Source organism: Neodiprion lecontei, chromosome 3 (genome assembly GCF_021901455.1).
Source record: "Neodiprion lecontei isolate iyNeoLeco1 chromosome 3, iyNeoLeco1.1, whole genome shotgun sequence".
NCBI classification, from domain to species: domain Eukaryota; kingdom Metazoa; phylum Arthropoda; class Insecta; order Hymenoptera; family Diprionidae; genus Neodiprion; species Neodiprion lecontei.
Window position 1 is genome coordinate 11,420,002 of NC_060262.1, and position 15,903 is coordinate 11,435,904.

The 15,903-nt window shown below is 40.3% G+C and overlaps 1 protein-coding gene across 1 annotated transcript; it reads left to right on the forward strand.

Annotated features, from left to right (window-relative positions):
* Positions 1 to 1,025: 1,025 nt before the first annotated feature.
* LOC107218347 (piggyBac transposable element-derived protein 3-like) lies at positions 1,026 to 2,688 on the forward strand. Its single transcript, XM_015656189.2, has 3 exons — positions 1,026 to 1,092; positions 1,200 to 1,733; positions 2,561 to 2,688. The coding sequence occupies exons 1-3, from the start codon at positions 1,026 to 1,028 to the stop codon at positions 2,686 to 2,688; spliced, it is 729 nt and encodes a 242-aa protein (XP_015511675.2).
* The last annotated feature ends 13,215 nt before the right edge of the window (positions 2,689 to 15,903 follow it).

A 15,903-nucleotide genomic window follows, 5' to 3' on the forward strand; every position in this document is an offset into this window, starting at 1 on the left:
ACGATTTACATATGTATGAGTTTCACAAACGCTACGCACACAGGCAAGCTAGACCGTGACGTATTCCGGTGACGAGTTTCTACTGGCATGAGGCGTTAACGAGTGGCGTTGATCCGAGCGAGGCCGACGTTGCCCGAAGTTTTTATAGCGTTGCGACTTTACGCGCCAAACATATAAAATATATGAAGTGGTGTGACGAAACGGAATTTTAAGGGCAATTTTTTCCCCTTAAGATCAATAGTACTTTGTACAGAAAAAGAGTTTATTTCTTTGACAGACATAAAATTCCACTGTTATTTTCGAAATTCCCTGACTTTTCCCTGCTGTAAGAAATTCCCTGACTTTTCCCGGTTTTCCAGGTTTTCCGGGTGCGTACGAACCCTGCAGAAGTCGTTTGACGAGAGCGACAGTTGGTACTCAGGGGTTGTTGAGGTCGCTGATTATGAATCCGGACTCAAAAGTGAAAAATTCAAGATGGCGGATCCAATATGACGGATCAAAACGCAGAAGTCATTTGACGAGAGCGACAGTTGGTACTCGGGGGTTGTTGAAGTCGCTGATTATGAATCCGCACTCAAAAGTTAAAAATTCAAGATGTCGGATCCAATATGGCGGATCAAAACGCAGAAGTCGTTTGACGAGAGCGAAAATTGGTACTCGGGCGTTGTTGAGATCGCTGATTATGAACCCGCACTCAAAAAGTTAAAAATTCAAGATGGCGGATTCAAGATGGCCGATCCAATATGGCAAATCACATCAGTGACCCTCAATCAGCCCCCTGATACTCACCACTGCTCGTATACTAAAAAATTGTAGGCGTCTTGTCTCCGTTTTTTAGTTCCTCTGCGTGGCGCTAGTAGACTTCTACACGCTCGCTGCCCTCGCTGACCGCGCGCAAGCTCGTCAGGTAACTACTAACGTCACTAGTGGTGAAAATTGGCGGCAGAATCGAGGGACATTTTGCGAACCACTTTTAGCAGCGTGTGTCAGGGGGCTGCTCTCACTTCTCTTGTATTAGAATCACAATGGGGAGGACACGTAAGAGGATTGTCACTGACATCCCTAGTGATTCTGAATCTGTTGATGGGCTAGGTGATTCAGGAACTGAAGATACGGAACCACCATCTCATGTGGTTGGTAGAAGACGTATCGTTGGAAACGTAAGGGATTTGGATAAAATTTGGCATCAAATCCTATAGAAGATGATGATGATGGAGATGACGATACAGATAATGAAGAAGAATCAAACAACCTAGCCATTGAAAAATGGAAGAAAGCCACGAAAACAAAGGATGACCTTCCATTCACGGAGGAGTTCGGGCCTAAACTCCCAGATGATATTAAAACACCACTGCAGATATTTTTATGCTTATTTCCGGATGAGCTTTTAGATATAATAGTAGCTCAGACCAATCTCTATGCAGTACAAATTAAGCGAAAAGCCGACCCGATAACGAAAGATGAATTGCTGATCTTCTTGCGTCTAAATATTCTAATGGGAGTAAAAAAACTACCCTCATATCGAGATTATTGGTCTTCTAACCCTGAACTACATGATGATTACGTAGCCTCAAAAATGACAATCACTCGATTTGGGTTTTTCCTTGGGAATCTACATATGGCTGACAATAATAAGGAACCAACGAGAACTGATCCCAATTTTGATAGATTATATAAAATAAGGCCCATGTTGAATAAATTGAATGATACTTATAAAATGCACTGGGGGCCAAGTAAGTATCAATCTGTAGATGAATCAATGATTAAATTCAAAGGTCGGAGCAGTCTCAAACAATATATGCCAGCGAAGCCAATATAACGAGGGTATAAATGTTGGGTGCGTGCAGATGAATCGGGTTATATTTGCGAATTCGAAATATATATAGGTAAAAAAGAACGTGTTGAAAATCGACTAGGACCAAGAGTTGTAACAGACCTTACCCGTGACTTAGTTGGGAAAAATCACCACGTATATTTTGATAATTATTTCACCAGCGTTGGTCTTATGATCGAACTAAAGAAAGATAATATCTTCGCGTGTGGTACTGTCCGTAAAGATTGCGTGAGACTACCAAAGAGTGAAATACCTGACAAAAATATGGGACATGGGGAATAGGAATGGAAGACTTCAAATACAGGAATTCGGTGGGTCAAATGGATGGATAAGAAACCAGTCCAGTTCCTATCAAATTATCATGACCCTTCCGAAACGACAACCGTTAATCGCAGAGAAAAAGATGGCTCATTGAAGGAAGTAAGCTCCCCAGTAATATGTTCCGATTATAACCGTTACATGGGATTCGTTGATAAATCAGACCAATTAATATCAACGTATAAGATAGGTCGTAAGTCCAAGAAGTGGTGGCACCGAATATTCTGGCACTTTATAGATGCTACCTTCGTAAATGCTTTTATTATTTACAAGCAAACGGGTCTCAACCGAGACATGAGTTCAAAAACATTTCGTCTGAAGCTAGTAGAAGAAATAGTTGGACATAAAGTACTGACAAAAAAAGGCAGGAAACGTTCTGTAACAGAGAACAATTTTTCCAAACCTCAGGTATCGAGCGAGAAAAGGCGGAGTCAATCGGCTCACTTACCTATCTATATAGACTGTCGAAGCCGTTGTACTCATTGCAGTACAAAAGCCCATACGAATCGGACTATTTGGAAATGCAGCACTTGTGATGTACCATTATGTGTCAAACCGGACAGTAACTGTTTCTTATCTTTTCATACTTGAATGGAATCTTATCATGAATTACAAATGAAGAGGGAAAAATAGTTCCGAAATACAAGAACAACATAAAAATCCGAAATTATAAAAATAATACAAAAAAATACAAAAAAAACTAAAAAAATATTATAAAACACAAAAAAAAACTAAAAAATATTAAAAAATACAAAAAAAAACTAAAAAATATAAAAAAAAAAAAAAGATGGAGACAATCATCACCACGTCCCCATTCGTGTCTCTGGGCCCGGCTGAGTGTGGTAATAATCTGAGAGGGACATTTTCTGACTGCAGAGTCGTTATCAATGACCACAGGAACCTTCGAGTAACGAGATTCGGACAGAATGTTCCAATTTTTATAGATTGTGTGTCCTTTGCACCGGTTCCGCAACTTCGATTCACAAATTTTCGAGATCTGGTACCGGATTCATGGCCAGGATCGACAAAAACCCACAAGCACCACGCTTCCAGGTGATCCGTCGAATCCTCAACCGTTTTCCTCCTGCACATGTGCCGTATGGTAGCGCCATCTGCAAATTTTCCAAATCTGGCCTGGGATTTGTGATCAGCGACTTCAAAAACCCTCGAGTACCAAATTTGAATGTAAACCTGCGGATTCTCAATCAGTTCCTTCCTGCGCATGTGCGGTACGGGCGCGCCATCTGCAAAGTTTGAAAATCTGACCTCGGATTCGTGCTCAGGGACCACGAAAGCTCCCGGGTGGATTGCCAGAGATCAAATAAATAAATTTTACAAAAAATTTACCAAAAATCGTCCACTCTATTGTATCGTCGCCATCTTGAATATGGACATTTCCTATTTCTGACCCCAAATTCGTGGTCTCTGTGGCGGACACCCGCCACCGGCAAGCCGGCGAAAAACCATTAAAATATTTCCGTTTCTCCATGTGTATCTTTTTCTATAGTTCTTTACAACTAACCTTCGAGTGTCCAGGCCTCGCCTCGCTAGCCGAGGGCTAAGGGTTTGACCGCGCCGGAAATTTCCCTACATGTCGCATTTATGGCGCGACGCGACCCTTGGCCTCGACTCGGGGGCGAGCCTGGACTTTTTCTTCATCTCTACCCAGTCTTCGCCACGCTCTTGGCACATACGTATCTATCAACTCGTTTCGCTTATTTTCCCTGCCTTCCGCAATTTCTACTACGCCATCCAACTGTGTAACCCGATTTTTCTGGCAATAGACAACTTGTAAACCATATTCTCTGGCGTCATATAGTAACTAACCTCCCGACAGCAGCACAGTCTCCAACACTGAACCTGTCCCTGTACCAAATTTGGCACAAACACGGTGAAGGATGTCATCAATAATGAATTGTTTCGAAAAAAAACACGTTTTTTGGACTTTGTTGGCCGATTTTGGGAAATTGGCCACTGGCAATGTCCGGGGATACATTAACATGTGTTCTTCAACATCTAACAAACCTGAAAAAGTAAAAAACCGAAAGAAAAACGATCAGTTGCACCCCAAAATACTTTAAAAACTCACTCGATCTAGGTGGACCGTATACGGTCCCCTGTGCCGTAAAGGGTTAACCTGTGGTTCACGCTGTGCAGAGACTTGATATAGGTTGTGGAAGTAAAATGAAAAATGTACACAGGATATTTTATTTATTTATACTGCAGTTTATTTTAATTAATACCCGGATCTTTACTAATATTATTTTAAGTACAAATGTTGGCTATCCAGCAAACGCTGCGTTCAGAGCTAACTCGCAATACGCACTGAGCCGATCTACCTGCCGGTACGCTACTGCTCAGCCTACACACATACACACACATACGTACTATACCTACTCTTACCTATGGACATAAACAGAATATATATACAACTAATATCGACGTTCAATTTATATTTCAACACTTGCCCCTAAATTGAACTCTACTTACAAGAACAAATATATTGTAACGTTTTAGGCGTTACGTTAATAAAATATGGATCCGCGAGTTTACTTATCAAGTCGACGAAATCAAGAGCGTGAATAACAAGCCAAAATCAAAGGCGAAATTAAAATGTTGTGAAAAGCTTTTAATGCAATATACGTGTTTCTTGTTTAAAGTCTGAAACAAGACTGTTTTTACAATAATATCGGTTGGCGCAGCAACCTTATTCTTTTTAAAGACATAAGAGGTTTATAAACGTCTTTTATCTATGCTGACTACTAGATCATTGAAGAGGGGGCAAAACGGGTGATTTCACCCTTTGTAACAATATATATATATATATATATAATATATATAATATAATATATATATATATATTGTAACGTTTTAGGCGTTACGTTAATAAAATATGGATCCGCGAGTTTACTTATCAAGTCGACGAAATCAAGAGCGTGAATAACAAGCCAAAATCAAAGGCGAAATTAAAATGTTGTGAAAAGCTTTTAATGCAATATACGTGTTTCTTGTTTAAAGTCTGAAACAAGACTGTTTTTACAATAATATCGGTTGGCGCAGCAACCTTATTCTTTTTAAAGACATAAGAGGTTTATAAACGTCTTTTATCTATGCTGACTACTAGATCATTAAAGAGGGGGCAAAACGGGTGATTTCACCCTTTGTAACACTACTCCCCCCCGAGGAAAAGAGTCGTCCCGACTCGGGAAAGATAAAATGATTATAAAAGTATTCTAGTAGTCAGTGCTCAAAGGTGAGTTGGAGCTGTGGCTCTAAAAATTCAAGAACTCCCTTTTTAACTATCTGGCATTTGCCCACAGTCTCAAGGTAAACCACAGAAAACCTTGAGCAGATAGTTGAGCGTTAAATAATCTCAAAAATTTATGTGCCATGTTTTATAAAGGTTAGTGTTAATGAGTGTTATGTGGCTTCATGAATTCAAAGTTATCCGCAACGGCCCAGATTGATGTCGGGAAGAAATTCAATCTTCTTCATGAAGGATCCCTTCGAAACAGGTTCGGATGAAAACATCGAACCGAGAACCGACAATTCCAGGACCAAATAAGACGAAAACAGACTTCTCTTCATAGGAAATAAGGAAATCGGGGGGTGACTGATTCCAGAGCTTCTTCTGAGACAGCACACCCTAGAGTTTGGAGGACAAATGTGAGTGGTGGTATAACAATTCAAATTCACTGAGTGAATTTGGGAGAATACTTGAATAAAATAAATTGAATATGTATTCTAAAGAAAAGAAACGATCTTATCTGAATTATTTCTGCGTCCTTCTTCAAAATAAAACCACCAGTCATCCTCAGGAATCGGGGAAAAATTGGATGGGAAAAGGCTGTGTCGAGTAACCTGAAAAGTACTCACAAAAACTGACACTTAAGGTTAATAAAATGTGAAAATCAAGCAATCGCTCATCGACCTCGAAAAATAATCCTGGCTCATTTCACATTATTCCTTAAACCAAAGCCTATCCGACACAAAACTCGATTCCAGAGAAGAAGTTTCTAGAAAGAAACAACCGAAGAAAACAAATTTCAAATTGATTAGCAACGTAGAAATAACAAATCATTATAAGAAAAGTAGTCGTTAAAGACAGACAAGACATGGATACAAAAGAGCATACTTCCACGAATGCAGCTATGTTGATAAAAGTATTCCCTCTCGAAAATTCGGACGAACTTAGCGAAATGGAAAGCTCTAACTATTTTAACTCTCTTTGGAGAGAGATGTCTTGCGGCCAGCTGAACGCCGTTTCCGAAAAAGGAAGAAGCGGCTTGCTATGCCAAAGCTGCTTTGAGTCACAGTGAGTACATCATATCGAATAACACAAATAAATTATAAGAAAATAATTTTTTGTTTCAATCATTTCTTTTTAGTTCTAAACCCGAATTTCTTCTTCAAGAAGTCTCTCTTCATCTGACCTTTTTCAAAGAAAAAGTGCTTTGTCGCTCATGCAAACAGAGTCTTTTTGATATAGTAAAGAAAACGGAAGGGTGCGAGGGATGCGATAATGTCAAGGAAGAAATTAAGAAGATTTTAAATATTACTCGCCTTTTCCCGTTAATGTAGTTTAATGTAGTTTTTTTTTTTTTTTTTTTTAACCAAATTTTTTAAGAATAAAATTCTTTCAATATTAAATTCAAAGGTTTAACTTTGTCCGTGTATCATTGCAAGACAAAAATTAGAATAAACTTGGTCGGCTGTGGATTCTGCATTGATAACTAAAACAGGAGCCGATAAAGAAGAAAAGGTTTGTTTTACTAGCCAATCTTCATGAACCTCATGAATAGTTCTGAGTAGCTCTAAAGAAATACTCGATTCTTCCTCACGAGAACGGGAACTAACTCGAGCAAAAGAAGTTTCTGGGGAAACTCGCAAATAAACAATCAAATCTACTCTGAGCTCAGACGAGCGAATGAGAAGATCAAAATTTTTCGTCAATAAATGAGATTCGAAGTCGCGAAAATTACCTAACCTTCGACGAGCTTCTACAAAACAATTGCTACTGAATATCGATCTTTCCATCACCTTTACAGGCAATGAAGTCGTCTGCAGATGTCTATCTAACATAACCATTTGAGCGAAATGCTGAAAATAATAGCAATAACGATCTGGGTTCTGATACATCAAATCTAAAAGATTAATTCCAGCTACATTTCGATATTCTTCAAGAGGTTCTAAAAGTGTACAGACCTGGCGATCTGCTAAAAACCTCTTGGTGAAAGTTGTTTTTCCGCATCCGATATTTCCTTCTATAATAATCGTGAGCGGTCGAGTTTTACTCAAATGAATTCCGAAAGGTAAATTCTTCCCCCAATCGATGACCGACTGTAAAGAAGGCCAAATCGATCACAGTCGTCAAGGGTGTTCGTTTGAAGATCTAACCTCAAAGGATGTTCCTGGTCTTGGAGAGACTGTTCCAGGTTGATCCTCTTCAAAAGGAGCAAGACGATCCAAGTGAACCACTTTTTGACGCGAATGAGGGGATCTTCGGATTCTATAAACAACATCATTTATCCGGTTAACCACTAAGTAAGGGCCTTCCCAATTTCTTTGTAGCTTTGGACATCGTCCTTTCTGTCTTCGAGGTTGAAAGAGCCAAACAGAATCTCCAGGATTAAATTTTAAATCTCTGGCTCGAATATCATAACGAGTTTTTAATTTATCTGAAGCCATAGAAATTCTATTCCTAGCAAAGTGATGAATTTCTTCTAAACGTTGTTGTAATGAAAAGGCATAATCTGTTTGATGCTGTCTTTGCACAGGAACAGGGCCTTTCTCTAAATCTGACGGAAGTCGAAGATTTCTTCCAGTAAGCATGAGGGCTGGCGTCTGTTTCGTCGTCTCGTGAATCGCAGATCTGTAAGATAAGAGGAAGAAAGGGATCCAGGAGTCCCAGTCTCTCTGATTCTGCTCTACGAAGGACGACAAATATTGTAGTAAAGTCCGATTCAGACGCTCTATCATGCCGTCAGATTGCGGATGCAAAGGAGTTGTACGAGTTTTTCTAACCCCTAAAATCTGAGTAACCTCTTTCATTAAGGTCGACTCAAAATTTCGGCCTTGATCAGTATGAAGTTCTAGAGGAACTCCGTGTCTACAAATAAATTCTTTAACGAATGCCTGCGCTACAGTAGAGGCTTCTTGATCAGCGAGAGGAACCACTTCAGGCCACTTAGTAAAATAATCAGCAATAACCAAAGCATATTTATTTCCAGAATGGGTTATCGGAAGAGGTCCGAGAATATCCATCGCTATTCTTTCAAATGGAGCTCCCACGTTGTAAATTTGAAGAGAGCTTTGTCCCTTCGCTCGAGGTCCTTTCTTTGCCGTGCAGACTCGACATCTTCGACACCAATCTTCAACGTCCATCCGGCAACGAGGCCAAAAGTAGAAGTTGCGAATTCTGCCCAGAGTTTTATTTGAAGCGAAATGTCCACCTGCAGGAGAATCATGATAAAGAGCAAGAATCTCCGGAACTCCTGACCTGGGAACCAAAAGTTGCCACCTGATTTCTTTCAAGTCTGCAGATTCCCATTTTCGGTATAAAATTCCATCAATTAAAAGGATAGAGTCCCATTGAGCCCAATAAATTTTCAAATCTGGCTCGGCTAAAGATATATCCTGCCAGTCTGGGCGAGTTTCTGCTTCTTTCCAAGACTTCACTTGATTCAAAGTGTCGTCCTCTTGTTGCGATTTTCTCCATTCCTCCTGGTTATTTTCGAAAGAAATCTTCCGTATTACAAGAGAGGGGTCACGATTTTTCTCTAATCGTGCACACTGTTTACACTCTGGCATTTCCTCGCAGGGTCTACGAGAGAGAGCATCGGCGTTTCCATGATGAATTCCTGCTCGATGACGAATATCAAAATCGTACTGACCGAGCCTTTCTAACCATCTAGCTACCTGACCTTCGGGAGATTTAAACGAAAGTAGCCACCTGAAAGAAGCATGATCTGTACGTATCAAAAATCTCCTGCCGTACAAATAATGGTGAAAATGTACTACGGTCTTAACAACAGCTAAAAGCTCTCTACGAGTGACACAATAATTCCTCTCGGTTTTACTCAAAACTCTGCTGAAATAGCTTATCACTCTCTCTTGACCTCCCTGAATTTGTGACAGAACCCCGCCTATTCCTGAAAGAGATGCATCCGTATCTAAAATAAAAGGAATTTCGACCTCTGGATAAGCTAAAATCGGCGAAGAAATAAGATTTTCTTTTAATTTCTTGAAAGCCTCTTCGCATTCCGGGGTCCAGTCAAAAGGAATCTTGATTCCGGTCAAATGATGGAGAGGTTTAGCTATACTAGCGAAACCTTTTACAAATCTTCTGTAATACGTACAAAGGCCTAAAAAGCTTTGAACTTGTTCTTTATTCTTAGGTGTCGGCCAAGAAGAAACCTTCTCTATTTTGGATGGGTCGGTCTTCACACCTTGTGCTGAAACGATATGTCCAAGGAAGCCAACTTCTTTTTGGAACAGATGGCATTTTTTCGGGCTCATTTTCAGACCTGCTTGCTTCAGCCTAGCGAAAACTTGTCTGAGATTTTGAACTTCTTCTTCAAAGTTCTTGCCAAAAACGATTATATCGTCTAAATAAACGAGGCATATTTTGCCAGTGAGCCCATGGAGAACAGCCTCCATCATTCGTTCAAAGGTAGCCGGGGCATTACTCAAACCAAACGGCATAACCTTGAACTGCCATAATCCTCCTAAACCCGTAACAAAAGCTGTTTTTTCTTTATCTAGAGGATCCATTTCGACCTGCCAGTATCCGCTCTGAAGATCTATGGTGCTGAACCAAGTTGCACCAGCTATCAGGTCGAGTGTCTCGTCAATTCTGGGTAGAGGGTAAGAATCTTTCTTCGTTATATCGTTCAGCTTCCTGTAATCGATACAAAATCGTTTGGATCCGTCCTTTTTGTTAACAAGGACGATTGGTGAGGCCCAGGGACTAGACGATGGTTCAATAACATCGTTCTTTAACATGTCTTCCACCAGCTTCTTCACCTCTTCTCGGGCGTTGAGAGCGAGTCTTCGAGGAGCTTGTTTAATTGGCGAACTCTCTCCGACATCGATCTTGTGCTTGACAGAAGTACATCGGCCCTTATCACTACTATGTTTCGCAAAAGAATCTTTAAATTCTAGTAAAAGAGATTTAAACGATTCTTCCTGAGCTAAATTTAACGAAATCGAAGATTTCTCAACAAGGCTCCGTAAATGAAGAGGAAAATGTTGTTGCAAATCATCTTCCGACAGTTCTATTTCTCGAATTCTAGGAGGAGTCCAATAAATTCCATTCCTATTTGTACAAAGAGTTATTTCGCGATTGTTTGAAGCTAGTGAATTTCTCCTAGTCGAGATAACACAGTTATGAGCTGTAAGAAAGTCTATTCCCAAAATACCTTCATCCTCTATATTTGCTATAAAAACCTTATGTGGAGAGTCGATACACCCAAAAAGGTTAATTTGGACAGTAGCCTGTCTCAAAACCGGGGTCGTCTCTCCAGTCGCTGTTCGCAGAGAAAAAGAGGGAACAATCCGGTCATCGGATTTAAAGAGATCCGATCGAACTACGGTTACTTCTGCGCCCGTGTCTATTACCCACAGACAATCGACGCCATTCACAGTACCGCGCGCGTGAAGACCAGACTGTCGTAGACTTCTAATTAAAAACTGTTCTCTAAGAGGGCTTTCACTATTAACAATCTGCGATGATTTTCGCCCTGACAAATCATCTGAAACTAGTTTTTTGAGTGAGTTCCTGTTGAAGAACTCGATTGAGGATCTGCTTCCCCTTTTTCTATATTTTTCTTACGCCAATTATAAGAATTTGGATTCGAGCCTTGCATCGGCTTTCCACTAATTTTTTTAATTAAAAAACAATGATTGGCGTCGTGGCCTGTTTTTTTACAAAATATACAAGTCAAGCTAGTTTGACTTGTCACGACCACGTTTTTATTTATACGCTGGTTTTGTTGGTTTTGAAAAGAACCTCGATTTCTTGGTTTAAAATTGTTACTGTTATTTCTATTTTTATAATTTTGAGGTTTTGACTCCTCCGAGTGTTCAAAACTTCGCCTTTTTGAGGCGTTTTCAGACACCTCAATCCGACGAAGCTTGTTCAGCCCAAAATATTGCTTTCTCATTGCCTCCACCTCGAGGGCTTTGGCCGTTGCCTCCCGCAGAGAAGTGAGGCCCGATGTTCCAACGGCCATTTTAATTTCTGGATCACTAATTGCATTTAAAAAGGCTTGAGTAGCTAATAAATTACGAGACGGCTCGTGATCTGGCAATGCTACACGTGAAAGCCGTTCTATATCCTGGCTAAGAGACGCGAGGTCTTCGTCTCGTCCTTGTCTCCTAGTCTGTAATTGAGCCGTGTACAGTTTCGTCAAGTGGTCATTCCCGTATCTTAACTTTAATGCAGAACTAAGTTTTTCGTAATCAGAAATTTCTTCTTCAGACAATGCCGTTAAAACATTCAGAGCCGGCGTCCGAAGACAAGAAGCAAGGCTGTGGGCCCTCATGGCGGAGTCCCACTGATTATGTTTAGCTATTGTATTAAATTGACGTTCATACTCCGCCCATGGAATCTTTCCATCAAAAATTGGCGGTTTCAAAGGACAAAAGGATTTCTCATTAATCTGAGAAGTAACCCCAGGAAGTCTCGAATTATTTAATTGACTCAAATTAGAGTATCGAGGCTGGACCTGAGACAGAGGCTCGGAAAAATCAACCTCATTGTTTACTCTATTTCTACAAACTGGGGATTCAACTACTCCCCTAGTAAAAGGCACAGACCTTGAATCTCGAACATCCTGGATTCGCCCTGGATGTCGGATCTCTTGAACAACGGGAACAGGAACAGGCGAGGGAACAGGAGAGGGAACAGGAGTAGCGACTCTAGAACCCTGTGGTGTAACAGCCGGTCCTCCAACTCCACTCATTTGATGAACGGATTGAAGGGCCGCCACAGTCGTCCGAAGAAGGTCTTGCAGATTAGTTTCGGAACGTTCTCGAGCCTCCCCTTCTCGCCTCCGTTGCTCTTGTTGCTCTTGAAGCAGCTGGATTAGTTGTTGCTGCTGTCGAGCAGCAACTTCTTGTTGTTGTTTTGCCGCTTCTTGTTGTTGTCTTGCCGCTTTTTGTTGTTGTGTTAAGATCTTTAATAGATCAAGTTGAGAGACCGTCGAAGGAGTTGAAAGAAGGTCCACAGAAGGTGTTGAAATTTCTTCTGGAACCCTCGGATTTTCTATGAGAGAAGATTCTTCTCCACTTTCTCTTCGACGTGAGCGCGTCATACGACTACAACTCATCGTTTATTACACGCACTGAATCGACTTTATTAACAAGAACTCAAGATCGCACTTCTGACACCAATGTAACGTTTTAGGCGTTACGTTAATAAAATATGGATCCGCGAGTTTACTTATCAAGTCGACGAAATCAAGAGCGTGAATAACAAGCCAAAATCAAAGGCGAAATTAAAATGTTGTGAAAAGCTTTTAATGCAATATACGTGTTTCTTGTTTAAAGTCTGAAACAAGACTGTTTTTACAATAATATCGGTTGGCGCAGCAACCTTATTCTTTTTAAAGACATAAGAGGTTTATAAACGTCTTTTATCTATGCTGACTACTAGATCATTAAAGAGGGGGCAAAACGGGTGATTTCACCCTTTGTAACAATATATATATATTGTGACGTGGTATTTCGTACCCCGTCACTTGATTTAATTATCGCATTCCCCTAGGTACAAATATCGCTAAAAATAACGAAAGCACGTCTGAGGCCAATACTCCAAAAATGAACGACTAATTATCTTTAAGTTGATTTCCCTTTACTAAGCTAATTGTATGCTATTTTCTAATTCTGTAATGCTCTTCGAGAACCATCCGCGAGACCTTCACGTCAAGGTACCAGTACACTTCCTGACAGGGGTCAAGTACCAGCTCAACATCAACACCACCGACTACAGACGAACGAATACCGCTGAAACCACTCCCGATGGATGCCTATCTAGTTGTCGAAAAGGGTCGTGCGTGATGCACAACAGCACCTCCAACTATTTGAGACTTATCGGCCAGGAGCCGAACCACGAACGAATGTTTCTACCGCTCGGATGCATCGTCAGGCGGCGTACAGGGCTGTGCGTCAAAAACACAATGAAGCCTCCCGTCGACGATACTTATCAGCCTGGAGCTGAACCGACCCTAATATCTACTAAGTCGTTGACTATACAATAGAAGACGGTTTTCTCTTAACGAACCGTCTTATCGAAGGACTGCGGCGTGGAATAGGCTAATGATATGCTGACCACGTGGATCTGGTGGATCTAGTGTGGGGATCCGGGTTGAGGGCCATCACCACCAGATCGTTCCGGCATGAGGGCTTCCATGAGCGAGGGCCGGGATGCAGCGCCGACGAAATAGCTACAACGGGGAGTACCAGTAAAACAAGGAGTGAGTTACAGTCTGTCGCAAGTCCAGGAGACCGGTGACGTAACATTGCCGCACACATCAATATCGCAATACCTGAGCAGTACGACCCCACCCCCTTCTCACCAACGATACCGCATAGCTGCAGGAAAACATCTCTAACCACCTTCCGACGTCCTGATACCTCGATACCCGTCGTCGAGGGAAAAGAACATCAAACGGCGAGGGATTATCGCCGCCTATCCGTGGACCAGGCCACGGGACCAGCTGGTCCAATTAAGATACCGCAAATTTTGGGAAGAATCACGTGACACCAGCTCGATGAAAATCAGGATCATCGCTCATCTCATTACTCTACGTTCAGTTGTCAATTAAGAAAGACGTGTTCTCGATATCTGTAATAGAGTTTTTTTTGGCTATCATTGTATTAAGTTTATCGCTAGTGTACCGCATCCTGTAGTATCTACTATATCTTCTTTTACGTAAGTGAGGTTCCTTTTCTATTTTGTGAAGCCACGAGATTACTTGCAATATATCGTACCTTTACCTTTATCTCTTTCTCTCTTTACCTTGCAGTTGGTCTGCTTGAGCCAATTGGGCTCGTATCTTTTCTCTTTACCTTGCAGTTGGTCTGCTTGAGCCACCTGGGCTCGTACCTTATTATCTCTTATCTTGTCCCTTTCTCTGTCTTATTGCAAGTAACTTCGCGACTGGTTGATTATTACTTACGCATTGTAGTGACTATCGCTTTATCTTATTATCTTTCTCTTTTAGAATATTTGAATGTCTAATATCGCTGTCTAGCAGCGCGTTCCGTTAAAGGATCAATTTTTATCTTAGCTACTGAGCATTACTATTTTGTTATATTTTCTCTGATTAGTTTCTATCTGTCTCTTTATCTATTATCGTTGATTATCGCATCTTAGTGAGAGTACCGCGGGAGCGATCTTATATCGCTGCGCGGTCCCGTTCGTCGTTCATTTGACATTGGAGTATTGTGCCATATCGCATAACATCTTTTTCACTATTTTCTTCGCTTATATCGCTGATCGTAGTTGTCCGTAGTCTATTGGGTTTGCCGTACGTGGCATATTAATTACCTTGAATATTGTTTGCCTTATCTTGAATTACCTTTTATCGTACCGATTATTATCTTTCTTTCTCTCGCACTTACCGCAAACCAGAGACTACGTATTATCTTTTATTCTCTATATTTTATAATAATTTTCTATTTGACCTATCGCTTGAATTTACCTTGTAATTCATAATTCCCTGTCTGCCTATTTCTGATCATTCTGGTAATGTGATAACTATTTCAATTGTTGTATTTCGCATGAGTTATAATCGCTTCTCACATTTTATGATTTATTTGCTTACCGCTTAATTTAAGTACAGTGTATCTCTTCTGTTCTGCCTACCTGTCATAAAACCGTGTTAATCATTACCTTTAATATCGCGAGCTTGCTCATATTTCCCGCTTATTCGGAAAACGTTCCGTTAATTGTTAACTCTCTCGCTTAACCTTTCTCTGGCTGTAACTATTGTTAATTATTGCATATATCGTATTTGTATCGCAAACTCTTCCGCTACTTGCTTGTCAGTAAACTTATCGCTTCTTGTTTAATATATTTGATATTATTCCTGCTTCACCTGTTTCTTATTTTATCTATTGGATTCGACTCCGCCCCTCTACCATTATCTTGTCTCTCTGAGCGAACTGTGCAAAACCGTCGTAGAACCTGACCTTACCTTTATCTATTACCTTTATCTTTATCGTTGTCTTTTTCTCTAATTATCTATTTTTGACGCATGTGCGTCTGGCGCCCAACAATTGTATCTTTCTCCCTTAGTATCTCTCTCTATCTAATTATTTAGGTTAGCGACTGCGCCGTAGGGTAACCAATTATCGTTATATTGTTTATACCCTCAAATATAAAAATATCTGGTTACAATATATATATTATAAAAAAATGTATTTACATGAAAAGTTAAAAAAAAATATTTTTTTTTTTTTTTAACATAAACCTGTATGGGTGGTGAAAAAATTCAATTTATTAATTCTTACAGCTTTTGTTATCGCATTAGCTACCATTTCGTTTGTTGGGACAAAATCTAATGTGATAGTTTTTTGAAGTACATGATCTCTGACAAAAGACATTCTTACATTTATGTGTTTAGTTTTACAACTATAATTCGCGTTTTTGATATGATCAATCGCTGGTCGACAATCAGATTTTAAATGGATAGGACTATTTGATATGATGTTTAATTCAATGGTCAATTCTCTCAACCAAATGA